Here is a 13965-nt window from a genome sequence, read left to right as displayed (position 1 = left end):
AGGAAGCTATAAAATGTCTGTGTGTTTCCCCGATGGAAAAAAGAAAAAAGGAGTCTGGCTGTTAACTTGAGTGAACCTAACAACACAGAGCAGAGTTTAACTGTTCATGAAGTTAACTCAGAGTGAATGGGATCAGATTCACTCATTTAAAGTGCATTAATGAGAATTTGCCATTTTAATTAAAAACACAGACCCAACAAAGTATCATATTAATTCACAATATATCAACTATCGGCATAGGCTAAATACTTCAGATATTTTTTGAACGGATATTAACCCCGTCCACACAACCTTCGACTAGTTTACACTGTGGTCCAAGTAATATTGGGTGATGCTGAATTTAGCTTCAAACTTGTAATAAGACCTGGCAGTGCGAACCAGTAGCTGCCATTATTGTTGTTGTTTTTGACGCAGGCTCATTACACAAAGCAACAGTAGAAGCTGTAACGTCATCATTTACCAATTGCTCTATTTTACATGTACAGGGATACAGGGCATTATTAAAAATCTGCTATTGTGACTTACAACACCATCTGTGTGTGGACAAGAGGCCCAAACGCAGAGGGAAAAGATTTGCAAAATATCCGTATTAGTATAGAGTGGGTGTTAATCCATCATCAGAAATCAACCCTATAAATAATTAACCTGTAAAGCACAATTCAAAAAGTGCAACAATAGGAACTGGCAGTTGGAGTTGGATCATATTATACAAGTTCTTATTTTAGTCTTTCACAAAATAGGGTAGTGACTAAATAATAATTAAGCCATCCTTACAGGTTGCTGTTCCATCAAGCATCATGTCAAATCTGAGAACTGGTCCAAACATTGTACATGCGGTTGTGAACTCTCATCAATTAAAACCATATTTTGTGATTTAACCTAAAATATCTTGGCCATGTTGCATCACCTGACCTGAATACTAAGTGCTGATGCGTTGAATTAATTGTCCATCGCCTCAACCCTGCAGTGCAGCAGTAAAATCTACTGTGGAAAAGCACTAGAGAAACCACCGTGTTTCAGACTGGCAGTAACATTTCTGGTTAAAACTGGTTAAGCATGAGATTTTCCCTAATTTATTTGAGTAGACCTGGTGTAACTGATTATCTTGCTTTGTGAAACACTCCTCTGACCGGAGCGGGGACAAGAGCTTGGGACACCTGATCACTAATTATTATTTACAAAGGCTAGGCCACGCTGTTGTGCTGTTTTGATCTCTCTCCTGCACTCTCTGCAAATATGTGTTTTCTAGCTGTGGGGTTCTGTTGGGGATTCTGTCGTTCCTGCACAGCGGGGCTGAAAACAATGAGGCAGTGTTGTCTGAGATGTCACTCGGCTCTCTCACAATAAAATGCTGGCACACGTCTGTATAGAGGCACACTAACCACCTGACCCAGTAAATGTCCACTTGATGTTACTGGCCTCAGGATGTTTGGAACATCCATGTGACTTTTCCACGTTAAAATGTCTAAAAATGACAAGACCTTTGTTGTATATTTTGTTGAGTAGCTTTAAGGCACATTTTTACAATGCACATTTTAGATTCTGGTTGTTTTAAATTAAACATTTAAATCAGATGAAAGTTTAGTCAACGGACGCAAACTGATCAGAGAAACAAGCATAAATAATTTACATATGGTGTATTTTAAGCCTAATCTGTATGTATAATAAAGACATAGTAAAAAATATATACCCTCCAATGTCAAAGACTTCACTATTGTACTGTCATGTCAGTCTATGTCATTGATCGTTAAAGCATCAGTGAAGAAATCCTCTGGTTTAACAGCTAATTTAAATTCGCCTACTGCAGAGGAGAACACAGACTCTGCAGCAATAGCATAGAAGATTTTTGTCTGTTCATTTTTGACCTGATCACTATTACAACCTTGAAATCACATGTTAAGTGTTAACATCTAGAACAGAACTGGGACACAGTGTATTCTTAATAAAACTGTAAGCTACTGTGATTTAACAGTGAGATGATGGAGATTGTAGCGGCTTCAAGACAACATGTGATCAATGACTCATGCAAAAACATCAATCTGAGATGCATATCTCTTTGTCAAGGGGATGAAATGAGATGAGAAAGCATGTTTGTCTCTACATTTTTGAAGTGCATACACCGATGCTTAAATAGCCTGCTACAAAAGGGCCTAAGACAAGTGTTACACAGTTGATTGAACCAAACATATTAAATAGATGACTTTTCAGAAATGCCGATTGCACCATCATTGCTTCACCGTTACTTTCCCCGCAGAGGGCTGCTGTTCAAACATGCAGAGTCTGTACTGTTCAGGTGCGAGAGGCGCTGACGACAGACATCCCTCTCTAGACGCCCAGACTAGCCTTTCAGATATGTAGCACAATCACACTGCTACACACAGAAATACACACATGCTGACATGACAGCCATGCTTTCTTAAGCATCAGACTCAGCAAAACCACAACCGCCTCTCAGGTCCCAGCAGGCAGGGAAAGGCATGTTATCCTCACCTGCCCCTGGTTTCAACGAGGCCTGATGGCATTTGAGGCTTTGTGCTTACCTGTATTATAAAATCCTGACGGGGCGTTTTCCCATTTCAGATGGACGTGGCTCTGAACAGCTCTGTTGAACAAAACAAACAAAGCAAAACTTCAACACTTATTTCATCTCGTTCCCCTGTCGATCCCACGTCTCTACGCCCATTACTCTGCAGTGGATTATGATGGAGGGCAGAGTGTGCACATCTGTATCCAGGACATGTGCAGAAACAAGGCCCTGGTGAAAACCAATAGAAGGGGCTGAAGAAGAAGAAGAAGGATGAGAGCTGATAATCTGGTGTGCGCTGCAGGAGGAGGCCTCTCCACAGATGTCAGCTGGGGCAACAGCCTACAGCTGTCACTGTCCAAAACAGACAGGCGTGCTAAGCTACCGTTAGCCTGTCTGGGTGGGAGTTAAGCCTGAGCAGTCTGGCCGTTATTAAAGTGAGGCCACGGTGTAAAAAGCGCACGCAAACGACCCAGCGAACGCGAGAGGTTTAACAGCTACACGCGGACGTACTTATTTCCAGCGCAGGCTACGTGTAAAAAGCTGCTCACCCCAAGTTAGCTTCGGTTAGCATGCTACACCAGCCAGGCATTACCCGCTAGCTAGGCTGCTAGCGTCCGCCCGGGCACCCCGCTGCTGTCTGTCACAGAAAGAACAAGCTAGTGCTCCGAAGCTATCTACTTAATACGGGTGTTTCTTCGCTTACTTATCATGGCCGCCACTTGAGTGTTGTGTCTGTAGGGGTACACGGATTGCACGGGCATCACACCCGCCACTTCCGAGTCACAAAGGAAACTTTAACCGGAAAAAGCCTCCTCTGCGTGGGACGCGAGAGCCCCCCTTTCTTTCGCAGCACCTTCCCCTCGCAGTAGTTCGCCGCCGCTCCTCGGTGCAGCCGAGTCCCGTCAACACGCGTCCAAAACACAATGTTGTCTCCGGTGCAACGCGGATTCTAACGTGAGGAAACGCAAGGTGGATCCAAGGTGTAGTACTTGCAGTAGTTAAAAACTGGAGATGCAGACTCCTTCACAGCATTTGTCTTCACCTAGTGTCGAAAAGCGTGTACTTCAAGAGCTACAGGTTTGTACATCACCGTGTGAAACCTCACCTCATTATTTATCTCATTATTTATTTACCTAGATATCCCCTGGATGTCTAGATTGCTGGTCTTGGACCACAATTACATGAGTTCACATGGGGGCATTCACTCTAAATGTTTTATTCCTTAAAGTGGATATTATGTCTTTTAATTTATGGTGTCTTTCAACTTCATTTGCTCTGATAACATCTACACTGATGAGATATAATAAGAATTGATAAGATAAGATAATGCTTTATTCGTCCCACAACGGGGACATTTGCAGTGTAAGAGCGGCAATGAGAACAGTCAAAAATAGACATCAGTAAAGTAATAAGATAAGATAAGGTAATCCTTTATTAGTCCCACAATGGGGACATTTGCAACATTACAGCAGCAAGAGTAAAAAAATAGGCATCAGTAAGTAATAAGTAACATGCAATACTTAAGTGTAAGGATAATAATACTTAAGGGTAAGGGATATAAAAAAATATAGAAAAATATGAATGGAATAAAAGTGTAAAAACAAGAAAAATGTGTGCAGTGTGAGAAGTGAATGGATTGTGCATGAAGCATTGTATTTCACAGACAGAATGAATATTGCACAGTTGAGAGAGTTAAACCAGAGTTAAAGTGTAGTCCATAGTGGGTGGGTATAGTTCTACTGGGAGCAGAGCTGGCTGCACAGTCTTACCGCTGCAGGAAGGAACGACCTGCAATACCTCTCCTTCAGACACTTAGGGTGCAACACCTTCCCCTCGCAGTAGTTCAGTCCGTCGCTGAACGAGCAGCCCGGTGCTGTGATTGGGTCCTGCAGGGGGTGGGACTGGTTGTCCATCAGAGAAGACAGCTTCACCATCATCCTGCTCTGTCCCACCAGCTCCACTGATTCAAGGGGGTATATCCCAGGACTGAGCTGACCCTCCTAATCTAACATGCAACATAAATGCAAGGAAAGATAGAGGGAAGAGAAATACAGTCTAAACAGAATTTACACAGTGTGAGAACATGTACAGTGAAATGGCTTGCATGTTTGAATTGCATAGGTAGAAATGAAGATTACACAGATACAAGTAAAACCCATGAGTTAAGAGTCAAACTAAGGTGGGACTTTTAACTTTTAGACATAAAGTGGAATATAATTGTAATAAGATTCATCATGATTTTCTGCATTGTTTCTTACATTTTTTAATTTCAGGACATTTTTAGTACAGGACTTGTAATGCAGTTACTGTGGTCTACCTCTACTTTCAATAATAATAATAATAATATGATAATAAACTATTTATATAGCTATTTTATTAACAATGTAACAAAGTGCTTAAAAACAATGAGAAAAAAACTAAACAATTCAAATGAGGCAGTAAAAAGAAATGTAAATCAAACAAATATTAAGGAAGTGGATACCATTTTACATATATATATATATATTTTTTTAAATCAAAAGCACTAGGCTAAACCTTGTCACAAGGTGTTTTTCTCAATTCAACCTCACATATATTACAAACAATACAGTACGTAATAATCATGAGGACTTCTTATACAGTCTCTAGAAGACTGAGCGATTGGCAACAAGAGGAAAATATAGAATATACTGCATAATTAAAAACAAATGCACAACATACAAAAAAGAAAAGGACAAAAAAATAAAACACAAATCAGCAATCAAGGGAAATACATACTGATAAAGAGATTGTGCTTTTTAGGTTATGTCATTTAAATCCGTAGGAAAAATAGGGGCTGTTTCCGGAGGTCGACATTTGTGTAAGGAATTCAAATAGTTAAATTATTTTTCCCAAACTCTGCTGATTTGTCCTTCGTTTCCCAGACAGCATACAGATGTGGGCCGTTTCAGGGAAGTGATGCTGCACAGCTGGCCTTCTTGTGGCCTGAACAAAATGGATGTGAGTCAAAAGTGGCCCACTTATAATAAAGCACATGTGGCCCAAATATCCCAAAACGAATGTGGGCCTCTTTTGGCAAACATACAGTGCTCTCAGAATGTAATCAGGAAGTGAACCTAATGTGCTTAATGGTAAATATAGCCCAAATAGCACAAAATAGATATGGGCCACCTTTGGTTGACATGTGGTATTTATGTGGCTTACTTATGGCCCAGATCTGGCAGATTGTGACATCATTCCATCCATGTGATATACGGGCCCAAACAATTTTGCTATGTGGGTGGACATTTTTCAACATTTTATGTTTTCATATTTAAGAACTGGATTATTTTTGATGAATACAAGTCAATCAGTACTGGAAAGCGTTAAAAAAGTTTATGTAAAACGGCAAGAAAACAAAAGATGTTGTTTCAATAATGGAAATACATTGACTTGATCCGTGAACTCTGTCCGTTATCCGGACAACCGCCTGCTGAGCCTCTCCGCCAGCTACGGCAAGCGAGGAGGGTGTGTTCCCTTTAAATGTTTCCGGGTTGCTGTGCATCAGTGTCAACACTCTAGCAGAGGCCGAGCGCTGCCGCGGAGCGACAACCATGTCGGAGCAGGAGTCTCTGAGGTGCTCCAGCGCCAGGAACCGTGGAGGCGTCCAGAGGGTCGAGGGCAAACTGCGAGCCAGCGTGGAGAAGGGGGATTACTACGAAGCACACCAGATGTACAGGACTTTATTTTTTAGGTAAGACACCGCTTCGTGTTCGTAGCTGCAGCAGTCTTTGGCTTTGGGGCCTGTCGGTTGCAGAGCCCACTGTCAACCCTGCTGCCGCACCTGCGCGGCTGGGATTGGTTGAATCTCGCCACGGACCCACCCACTCGTGTTGTTCCGCCTGTTTGTTTGCGCAGCTGAGCTGTCAATCTCACCACGGCTTCCGACGGCTAGTTAGCTAGCTACGTGATTAGCCAAAAATGCTGCGGCTAGTTAGCTAGCTACGTGTTTAGCAACTTAGCCAGCAGAGGTATTCGGGCTGCTGAGTGGAGACAGACACGCTGTCTGTGTGGGTGTGACGAAGGCAACTCGCGTGCAACAGAATAAATTGGACCAACTGTTAAATTAACCACCGTATTCTGTTGAACGTGTTCGTAGAAGCTGTCCATCTGCGTTAGCATGTAGCCACATAGCCACACTGCACCGTCGCAGTCTGGGCTGTGGAGTGTCTTATATGTTCATCTTCTTTTACAATTTTTAATGGAGAAATGACCACTGGTTAATTTGGCTGATTCGGAGACATGTCTTTCTTGGACTGGTCTGTCTTCCATCTGTTTTTAATGAGGGACATTCACACTAGTGATGTGGATCTGATCCTATATGGTTGGATCAGTAACAGAAGTGGACGCTGTCAGAGCAATGGAAACATGAACTGGTTGTCTACCTGCCTCCAGCATAGTTTTTAAACCAGTTTAAATGTTATAATTCAATCAAATTGAAGTCAAACCTTCTCCACACCATCAGCATGATCACTGCCTTCTTCCTTCTCATCACTAGAAGTCATAATTGCAACAATACAGTGTATTTATATCTGAATACCTGTTTCTCATTTTAAATACTGCAGGTGGTCTTCATCAAAGTTTTTTTCACTTTGATAGCTTCTTATCTCAAGTGTGTGTGTGTGTGTGTGTGTGTGTGTGTGTGTGTGTGTGTGTGTGTGAGATCTTTCATCAGCAGTGTTGAGTGATGCAAGGGAAGCTTTTGACTGCTCAGGCAGATCTTATCATTTAATGCTGACATTTCTGTCTTCCATCAGGTACATGTCACAGGCTAAACATGCTGAGGCCCGGGAGTTGATGTACAATGGCGCTCTACTCTTCTTCAGCTATAACCAGGTACATGCAACACAAGATTTCCACTCAAAACTCACCATATTAGAATCCATCTTTGTTGGGAGACTATTCATCGTTCCCATTTGTTTAAGTTTAACATAGGAGTAGTAACTGCATAGAAGAACAGACGTTTACATTTTGTATGGAATTAATCTTCCCCTTGATAACAGGATATTACTTATCAAGCAATGTATAAACTGTAGTTTGAGAGTATTTGTACTTTGTTATAAAGGCAAGAAAATAATCAGATTTTTGTGGACATGTTAAAGTAGCCAGGTATTTGGACATACAGCCTAATTGTGTGTTCAATTCATTATCAGTCAGTTGTCTGGTGAATTCACAATTCAACCGTAATATTCTGGTCCTGAATATTCCTATACAGTTAAAAGAAATCTATCTGTTATGTTCTCGTCTGTAGCAAAACAGTGCAGCAGATCTGTCCATGCTGGTGCTGGAAGTGTTGGAGAAATCTGAGACAAAAGTCGAGGAGGAAATATTAGGTGAGTGGTAACCTTGAACCCTATGAAAATAATGAATGTACAAAACTACCTGCGCTGAGGTTTACTGTTCTAGTTTTGTGAGTGTGAAAGAGAGGATAGCTGCAGGAAATGATGATCTTTATTATGTGCTGTCCTTTTGATTGTGGAAAAAGAGAGACTCACTAACATGAGCTGTGTTACTGTACTGTTCTTACAAATACATACAGTACTTCACAGCAAGATGTACAGAATTTCAAATCACAAATACAGAGCACTTAAAATGCCAACTTTTAAAGGTGATTTTAAATCAACACTGAAAGAGTTCAGAACATTAAGCAAAGTACAAACCAGGAAAAAGTCAACCTCTGAGCCCATCGGCAATTATCTGATGGCGAATTAGCCTCTGATAGTAACGGCCGATATTTTGGGGCTCCCTGTGTAGAGAGTGGATATCTGGTCCAAGTCTTCTGTTCGCCATACACTGGTCACAGTCTGACGAGGTTCTTTTATCATGCAAGTGGAAATCAAGCTTTTGTGAAGTAAATTATGCTTTTCAATACAATTGTAACCAAGCAAATGTAAAAAGAGTATATGCATAATATAGTGCATCCTGATCAATATGTATATAGCCACCTTGGAATGTTGTCATTCAGAGAAGCCGGCCTTTCTCAGGGGACAGCACAATAGGTCTTTTGAACTAGAAAGGATATTCTCTGATGTTATTGGCTTGTTTGTGTGTTTTCTAAGCAGAAAGCCTGGCTAAGCTGTTCAGCCGGATGGACCAGAACTCTCCGGAGAGAGTAGCGTTTGTGTCCAGAGCCTTGAAATGGTCCACGGGAGGCTCCGGCAAGTTGGGTCACCCAAAACTACACCAGTTGCTAGCTGTCACCTTGTGGAAAGGTAATGGGTTGAACATTTAGTTTGTAAACTGTAGAGGATAAAGAAGCTTTTTTTTCCAGACATGCACTGAAGTCCGGACATTTTTTGAAAATTTCCAGAGGGGCTGCATGTGAGAACGCATATGTCTGAGTCAGAGGTTCCAGATATTTCCTGCAACTATTCCTGCCAGCCCCGCTAGTAAAGCCCATGTGACAATACAGCAGGAAAATTCGTAAGTGGGTGTGTTCATGATGTTTCTAACATGCAACGGATGGGAAACTGGAAGAATACAAATACCATATTTCAACTGTTTGGTGGATTTTCTCGGTTACGTCCAAATGCTTGTAGTATTGTTGTCAGAGCATTAATAAAGCATTATTTCTCTTGTCAGGAAACAGTACAATATAAAAGTGCTTTTCACAAGTTATGATGAATATCAAATGAAACTGTAAACTGATTTAAGACCACATTTGACCTATCAGTCATCACCTGCCTCCATTCTGTGTTGTGAGCATCATGATTCTTGTCAACACACATCAGGATAGGCCCCCCATCCTCTTTCTCAGCATCAGGCTGTTGTGTCTCCTTCAATAATGTCCTTGTTGCCCTTTTTCTGAGTGCGAGTTAAAAGTTCAAACATAGAAATATTTTGTGTTTTCAGAGCAAAACTACAGCGAGTCACGTTACCACTTCCTGCATTCCTCTGACGCCGAGGGCTGCGCACAGATGCTGGTGGAGTATTCGTCGTCACGAGGCTTCCGCAGCGAGGTGGACATGTTTGTAGTGCAGGCCGTCCTACAGTACGTACAAAGATGGCACACGTTTCCATTTTATATCATCGAACTGTAAAAATTGTCTGAAACATCTTAACCTCCGAACTATCAATTAGTACAGCTGTAGTTTGTAATGTCCTGTAAATGTAATACAAACTTGTTATTGGATTCAAAGTTTAGATTTTAAGTTGTGTCACCCTCTTTCATGTTTTCTGTCCCATCAACTCATTTCTACTGTATTGTCTGTACCTTTTCTATTTCTTTACTTTCCTGCTCCCAACCCCACCCCCCAGGTTCCTCTGCTTAAAGAACAAAAACAGTGCTTCTGTGTTGTTTAGCACATACACAGAGAAACACCCGTCCATAGAGAGGGGCCCTCCCTTCGTCCAGCCTCTACTAAACTTTATCTGGTTTCTGCTGCTGGCAGTGGATGGGTGAGGAAAACAATGTTCCAGTTACTGCTTAAAAATCTGTATAAATCAGTCAACAGTTTGTGTTTGATAAACAGATTAAAGATAATAATGCGCAGTATTAAACATTTTTCTTTTGTCTCTCAGGGGTAAATTAACAGTTTTCACAGTGTTATGTGAACAATATCAACCTTCCCTGAAGAGGGACCCCATGTATAATGAGGTGAGTGTAAAGCTAAGTTGTTCTATTACCATTTCACCCATTAATCATGAATTAAAGGAGCTAGTCTAATGTGTGTTATTTGTGTATGTTTGAGTTGTTTTTCCATAATCCTGCTAACAAACACCAATGAAAATGTAACCTCCTTGCTTGAGGTAATTTATGTAAGATCAGGTTCATGGAAACCTACCTAATGTCACTATGAAATATTTCAGTCCATTTAAACAAAGCCTCCATGTCTCTCTGTCCTCCTCTTCCTCTGGACGTCTTCCTGTCTCCTCAGTATCTCGACAGAATAGGACAGCTTTTCTTTGGCGTTCCACCCAAACAGTCTCCATCATACGGCGGACTGCTAGGTGAGTGGACCAAGGCTCTGCTCATTCGAGCAGATTTCTAAGGATTCTCTTTACATTTGCGCTTCTCTTTTGACATTTTGGTAAATAAGCTTCTGCACTATCTTGTCGAGGGTTGGATGGAAGACTGACACCACTCATGTCTGTGAAGTAAATATGAAGCTTAATATTGGCCACGTCCTGGGGGTTCATGTGGTCTCTTGTTGTCAGTTAGACAGCCAGCAAAGAGGTGAGTGAGCAGAGCAGCACGTCAGGAGGTCATGACGGTATGTTTGACTCGGTTGCTGCCGATGCAAGCATTCGTACAGACTCACTGCGTCTGATGATGCAGGGCTCCAGGCTAACTTTTACATAGGTTCACCTAACTTTTTCATTTAGGTGCGTGCGTTTCTGTGTTCCCCGAATTATATAATACTATATGGAGGCCTCAGGAGGAAAGCCGTAACACGTTTTTGCACATATTTCAAGTCAAGTAGACATGACAGATGTGTTTTAACAGTCAGGTATCTCATTGTAGGTAAGGACAATGTGTCACCAAAAAAGAAAAAAACCGATTTGGCTCCCAGTGGCCAGCATAGTGCAAACCAAGGGCTGTGCACTGAACCCTGCAACCGGCACAATGCAAATGGCTTTCTATCTGAAAGGGCCTTTAGTGTGGCCTGACAACTGGCCAACCTGTAATCCTCAAAGTACTCTGTTACATTTAGGACCACATGGTATTAGACTGACAGGCAGATTGTAGCTGCTAGTTAAACTAGGCTGGCTGTTTCCAGTCTTTATGCTGACCAACACATTTTCCAAACAGATGTGAGAGTGGTTTCAATCTTCTCATCTAACTCCTTGATGAGCCTATAACTACTTCATCTCAATACAAGGTCATATAAACTTTTTTTTACGTGAGTGTGATGGTCACTGTGTTGCCTCGTGCAGGAAACCTGCTGAACAGCCTGATGGGGTCGGGCGAGGACGATGACGGGGCTGAAGAAGCCCAGGAAGACAGCAGCCCCATAGAACTGGACTGAGCCTGCAGCCTGGGAGAAGAACAAGTGAACACAAAGAAAGAGGAAGAACACCCCCCCGCCCCATCTATCGCCTCCCTTCGTCACCTTGACAACAGGGATGGGGCGGGGCTTGGGTCTGTGTTTTCAGAGGCGTGCTGTTTCCAGGAAACCCACCCCCCCTCCCCCCCTCATCCCACCTATCCAGTCCCCAAAATCAGAATAAGAATCAGTTCACCAAAACATCTCCCTCAGCACTGCCTGGACTGACTGCGCCAAACTGCAAACTCTTCCCAAGTTGTTCAGATTGTATTATTTTATTTTAATAATTATTTTGTTAGTCTGGGACTTTTGTTCTGCATTTAGGGTTAATGATTTTTAGCCAACAGATAACTCGTTGTTTTCTCCCTGTGAAAACCAGAGGAGAGGACAGCATCCCTGAGTGACAGCTTTCGCCACAATGTCGACTAGATCATTACCAGAGGGTTTACTCAACTAACAACTGTTATGTTTGTGCGATCAGAGCCATGTTGTTAACTTAATTGTTAGTCTCTTCTCTCAATTTATTCAAAGTTAATTTAAGAAATTGTTGCTGTAGTCGCGGCCGATTTTCAGTTTCTCGGCTTTATGAACAAAAAAAACCAACATGAGCGCTCTGTGTAAAGTCATCTTGCACCTTGAATGTCTACCAAACAAACCTTTTCTGCTCAGTGTCTTTATGGGTCATATTTTATTCAACTATAAACAGAGCTGTCTGTGTACAAGTAGCTCCAGGTCTCACTTTTTTTTAATGTGCACATGCTGAGCTGCTGCTGAGCTCGTTCGCACTGTGTCCGAGAGAAATTGTGTCAGAAGATGCAGTTTTGGCCTCGGTACAGTCGGCAGATGTCTTGTATAAAATAATCCTGGCAGCGAGGTGCGTGAAGCACTTGGTGATCTTGAGGTGAGAGGAGAAAAATGAGACACTGAAAATCCGTCTGTTAAGAGTGAATTTTGCTTTGCGTGTTTATAAAAAGCTGATATTTAAATCTGCTGCGTACCCGACTGTTTCTGGCTTTTTCAGTTCTCCCTTTTTAAACAATTGTTTGAACAGTTCATCTCAGAGGTGAATCGACGGTCTGTCTTCAGTTCAGCTCGTGAACGACAAAATAGCTGCTGTTTATCAGTGTTAACTTCATCGACCCTCGGAGAGCTCACACTACACTGCTTGTTCCCTTTCGACTTTCTTTGCCCACATCATCCAGTCTTCAGCTTTGTTTGTCGGCGTAGTGACATTTGATCAGCCCAGGTCTGGTCAGTTTGCTATTTTTAGGATTTAAAAAAAATAAACTTAACTGTGCTCCAGATAATCTGGAGCGGTCCAAACCCCCATGTGAAGTCAACATCTTTATTAAAAACTCGGAATGTCCACAGGTCTTCCAATGTCAAGTAGTTTTTATTTACTTGTGTCTAATTATCTGTGTGGGAGCTAGAAATGTCTATTAAATAAAAACGCAATGAAAAAATTGGCATGTTTCAGTCGAGCAAAATTTGAATATTAACAAAACTAAAATAATTCAATATATTTGTATTATTTAAGGATCAGCTAAATGTTGGTGTTCTTACAAAACGAAATAAAAAAGGTACACAATGAAATATAGCTGAAGTACCGTTTTGTGATAATTAGATGCTTATAATTTATGTCAATGGTTGATTTAAATATTTGACTAAAGAATTTCAGATTATCTAAATTTCCCATTTAGTTCTTCCATACAGGACTGGCTGGCTCAATGTATCAGTGCTACAGGCAGACCCATAGAATGTTGTTGAGATTCTGTGATTGTTTCCATCAAATGTTGAAAATACAACGAAAACGAGGGATGTTGCTTCAGTCAACAGAGATCGAAAACAGACAAATCTCAAATTCCTAAAATAAACAATTATTAAAATCACCCAATGTTAAATAAAAATAATCATGTCTGGGGACCAGCGCCTCCTGCAGTCTTCTCCGTTGCACCGCTGAGGTCGACCATCCAAAGGGGAAATTCGGGGCGAAACTGACTCGGGTTCCTCACTACGTTTTCCAAAGAGCTCAACCAATCACAAAACATGCTCCAGTTCCCATATCACATGTGTTTCTATTCAGTGTCACGGTCATAGCTTTATTTAGTTCAATTTTTTTTTTTGTCTAACGAACCTGAAAGTCAGTTCTGTCACGATTTCCCTTCAATCATCCGGCAGTCGAGAAGTGTGTGACCAAAGGCCCACTCTGTGTGTGTGTGTGTGTCAATGAACAACATCGCAGCGTTTGTATTTGAGTTTTTTGTCTTTGAGAACTAATGGGGAGTGTTTGCCTTTTCAATGATTCACTAACTGAATAAACTACAACTGAGAAGAGTTTCAGAATGTCTCAAAAACAAACGGTGTCCTGTCTGTGTTTTTGGATTCATACACACAATTTTAATACAAACAGAATTTAAGTTTATTTCTACAAAC

At 41.5% G+C, this 13965-nt stretch overlaps 2 protein-coding genes across 2 annotated transcripts in view; one reads left to right on the top strand and one right to left on the bottom strand.

Moving 5' to 3' along the window:
• The window catches only part of mrtfab (myocardin related transcription factor Ab), a 44211-nt gene extending 40777 nt beyond the window's left edge, over positions 1–3434 (bottom strand). The window contains exons 1-2 of the mRNA XM_034571125.1: positions 3231–3434; positions 2541–2602 (exon numbers count right to left, since the gene is read on the bottom strand). The gene's annotated coding sequence lies outside the window, so the exon portion shown is untranslated. The remainder of the gene's footprint in view (positions 1–2540; positions 2603–3230) is intronic.
• Positions 3435–3467: 33 nt separating this feature from the next.
• On the top strand, positions 3468–12805 carry get4 (guided entry of tail-anchored proteins factor 4). Its single transcript, XM_034571206.1, has 10 exons — positions 3468–3604; positions 6071–6239; positions 7303–7381; positions 7797–7878; positions 8608–8757; positions 9398–9536; positions 9803–9943; positions 10067–10142; positions 10423–10495; positions 11423–12805. Exons 2-10 carry the CDS (start codon positions 6100–6102, stop codon positions 11512–11514), a joined length of 972 nt encoding a protein of 323 aa, XP_034427097.1. The 5' UTR covers positions 3468–3604; positions 6071–6099; the 3' UTR covers positions 11515–12805.
• Positions 12806–13965: the final 1160 nt, after the last annotated feature.

Source organism: Hippoglossus hippoglossus, chromosome 19 (genome assembly GCF_009819705.1).
Source record: "Hippoglossus hippoglossus isolate fHipHip1 chromosome 19, fHipHip1.pri, whole genome shotgun sequence".
NCBI classification, from domain to species: Eukaryota; Metazoa; Chordata; class Actinopteri; order Pleuronectiformes; family Pleuronectidae; genus Hippoglossus; species Hippoglossus hippoglossus.
This window is presented reverse-complemented; position numbering and strand designations above follow the sequence as displayed.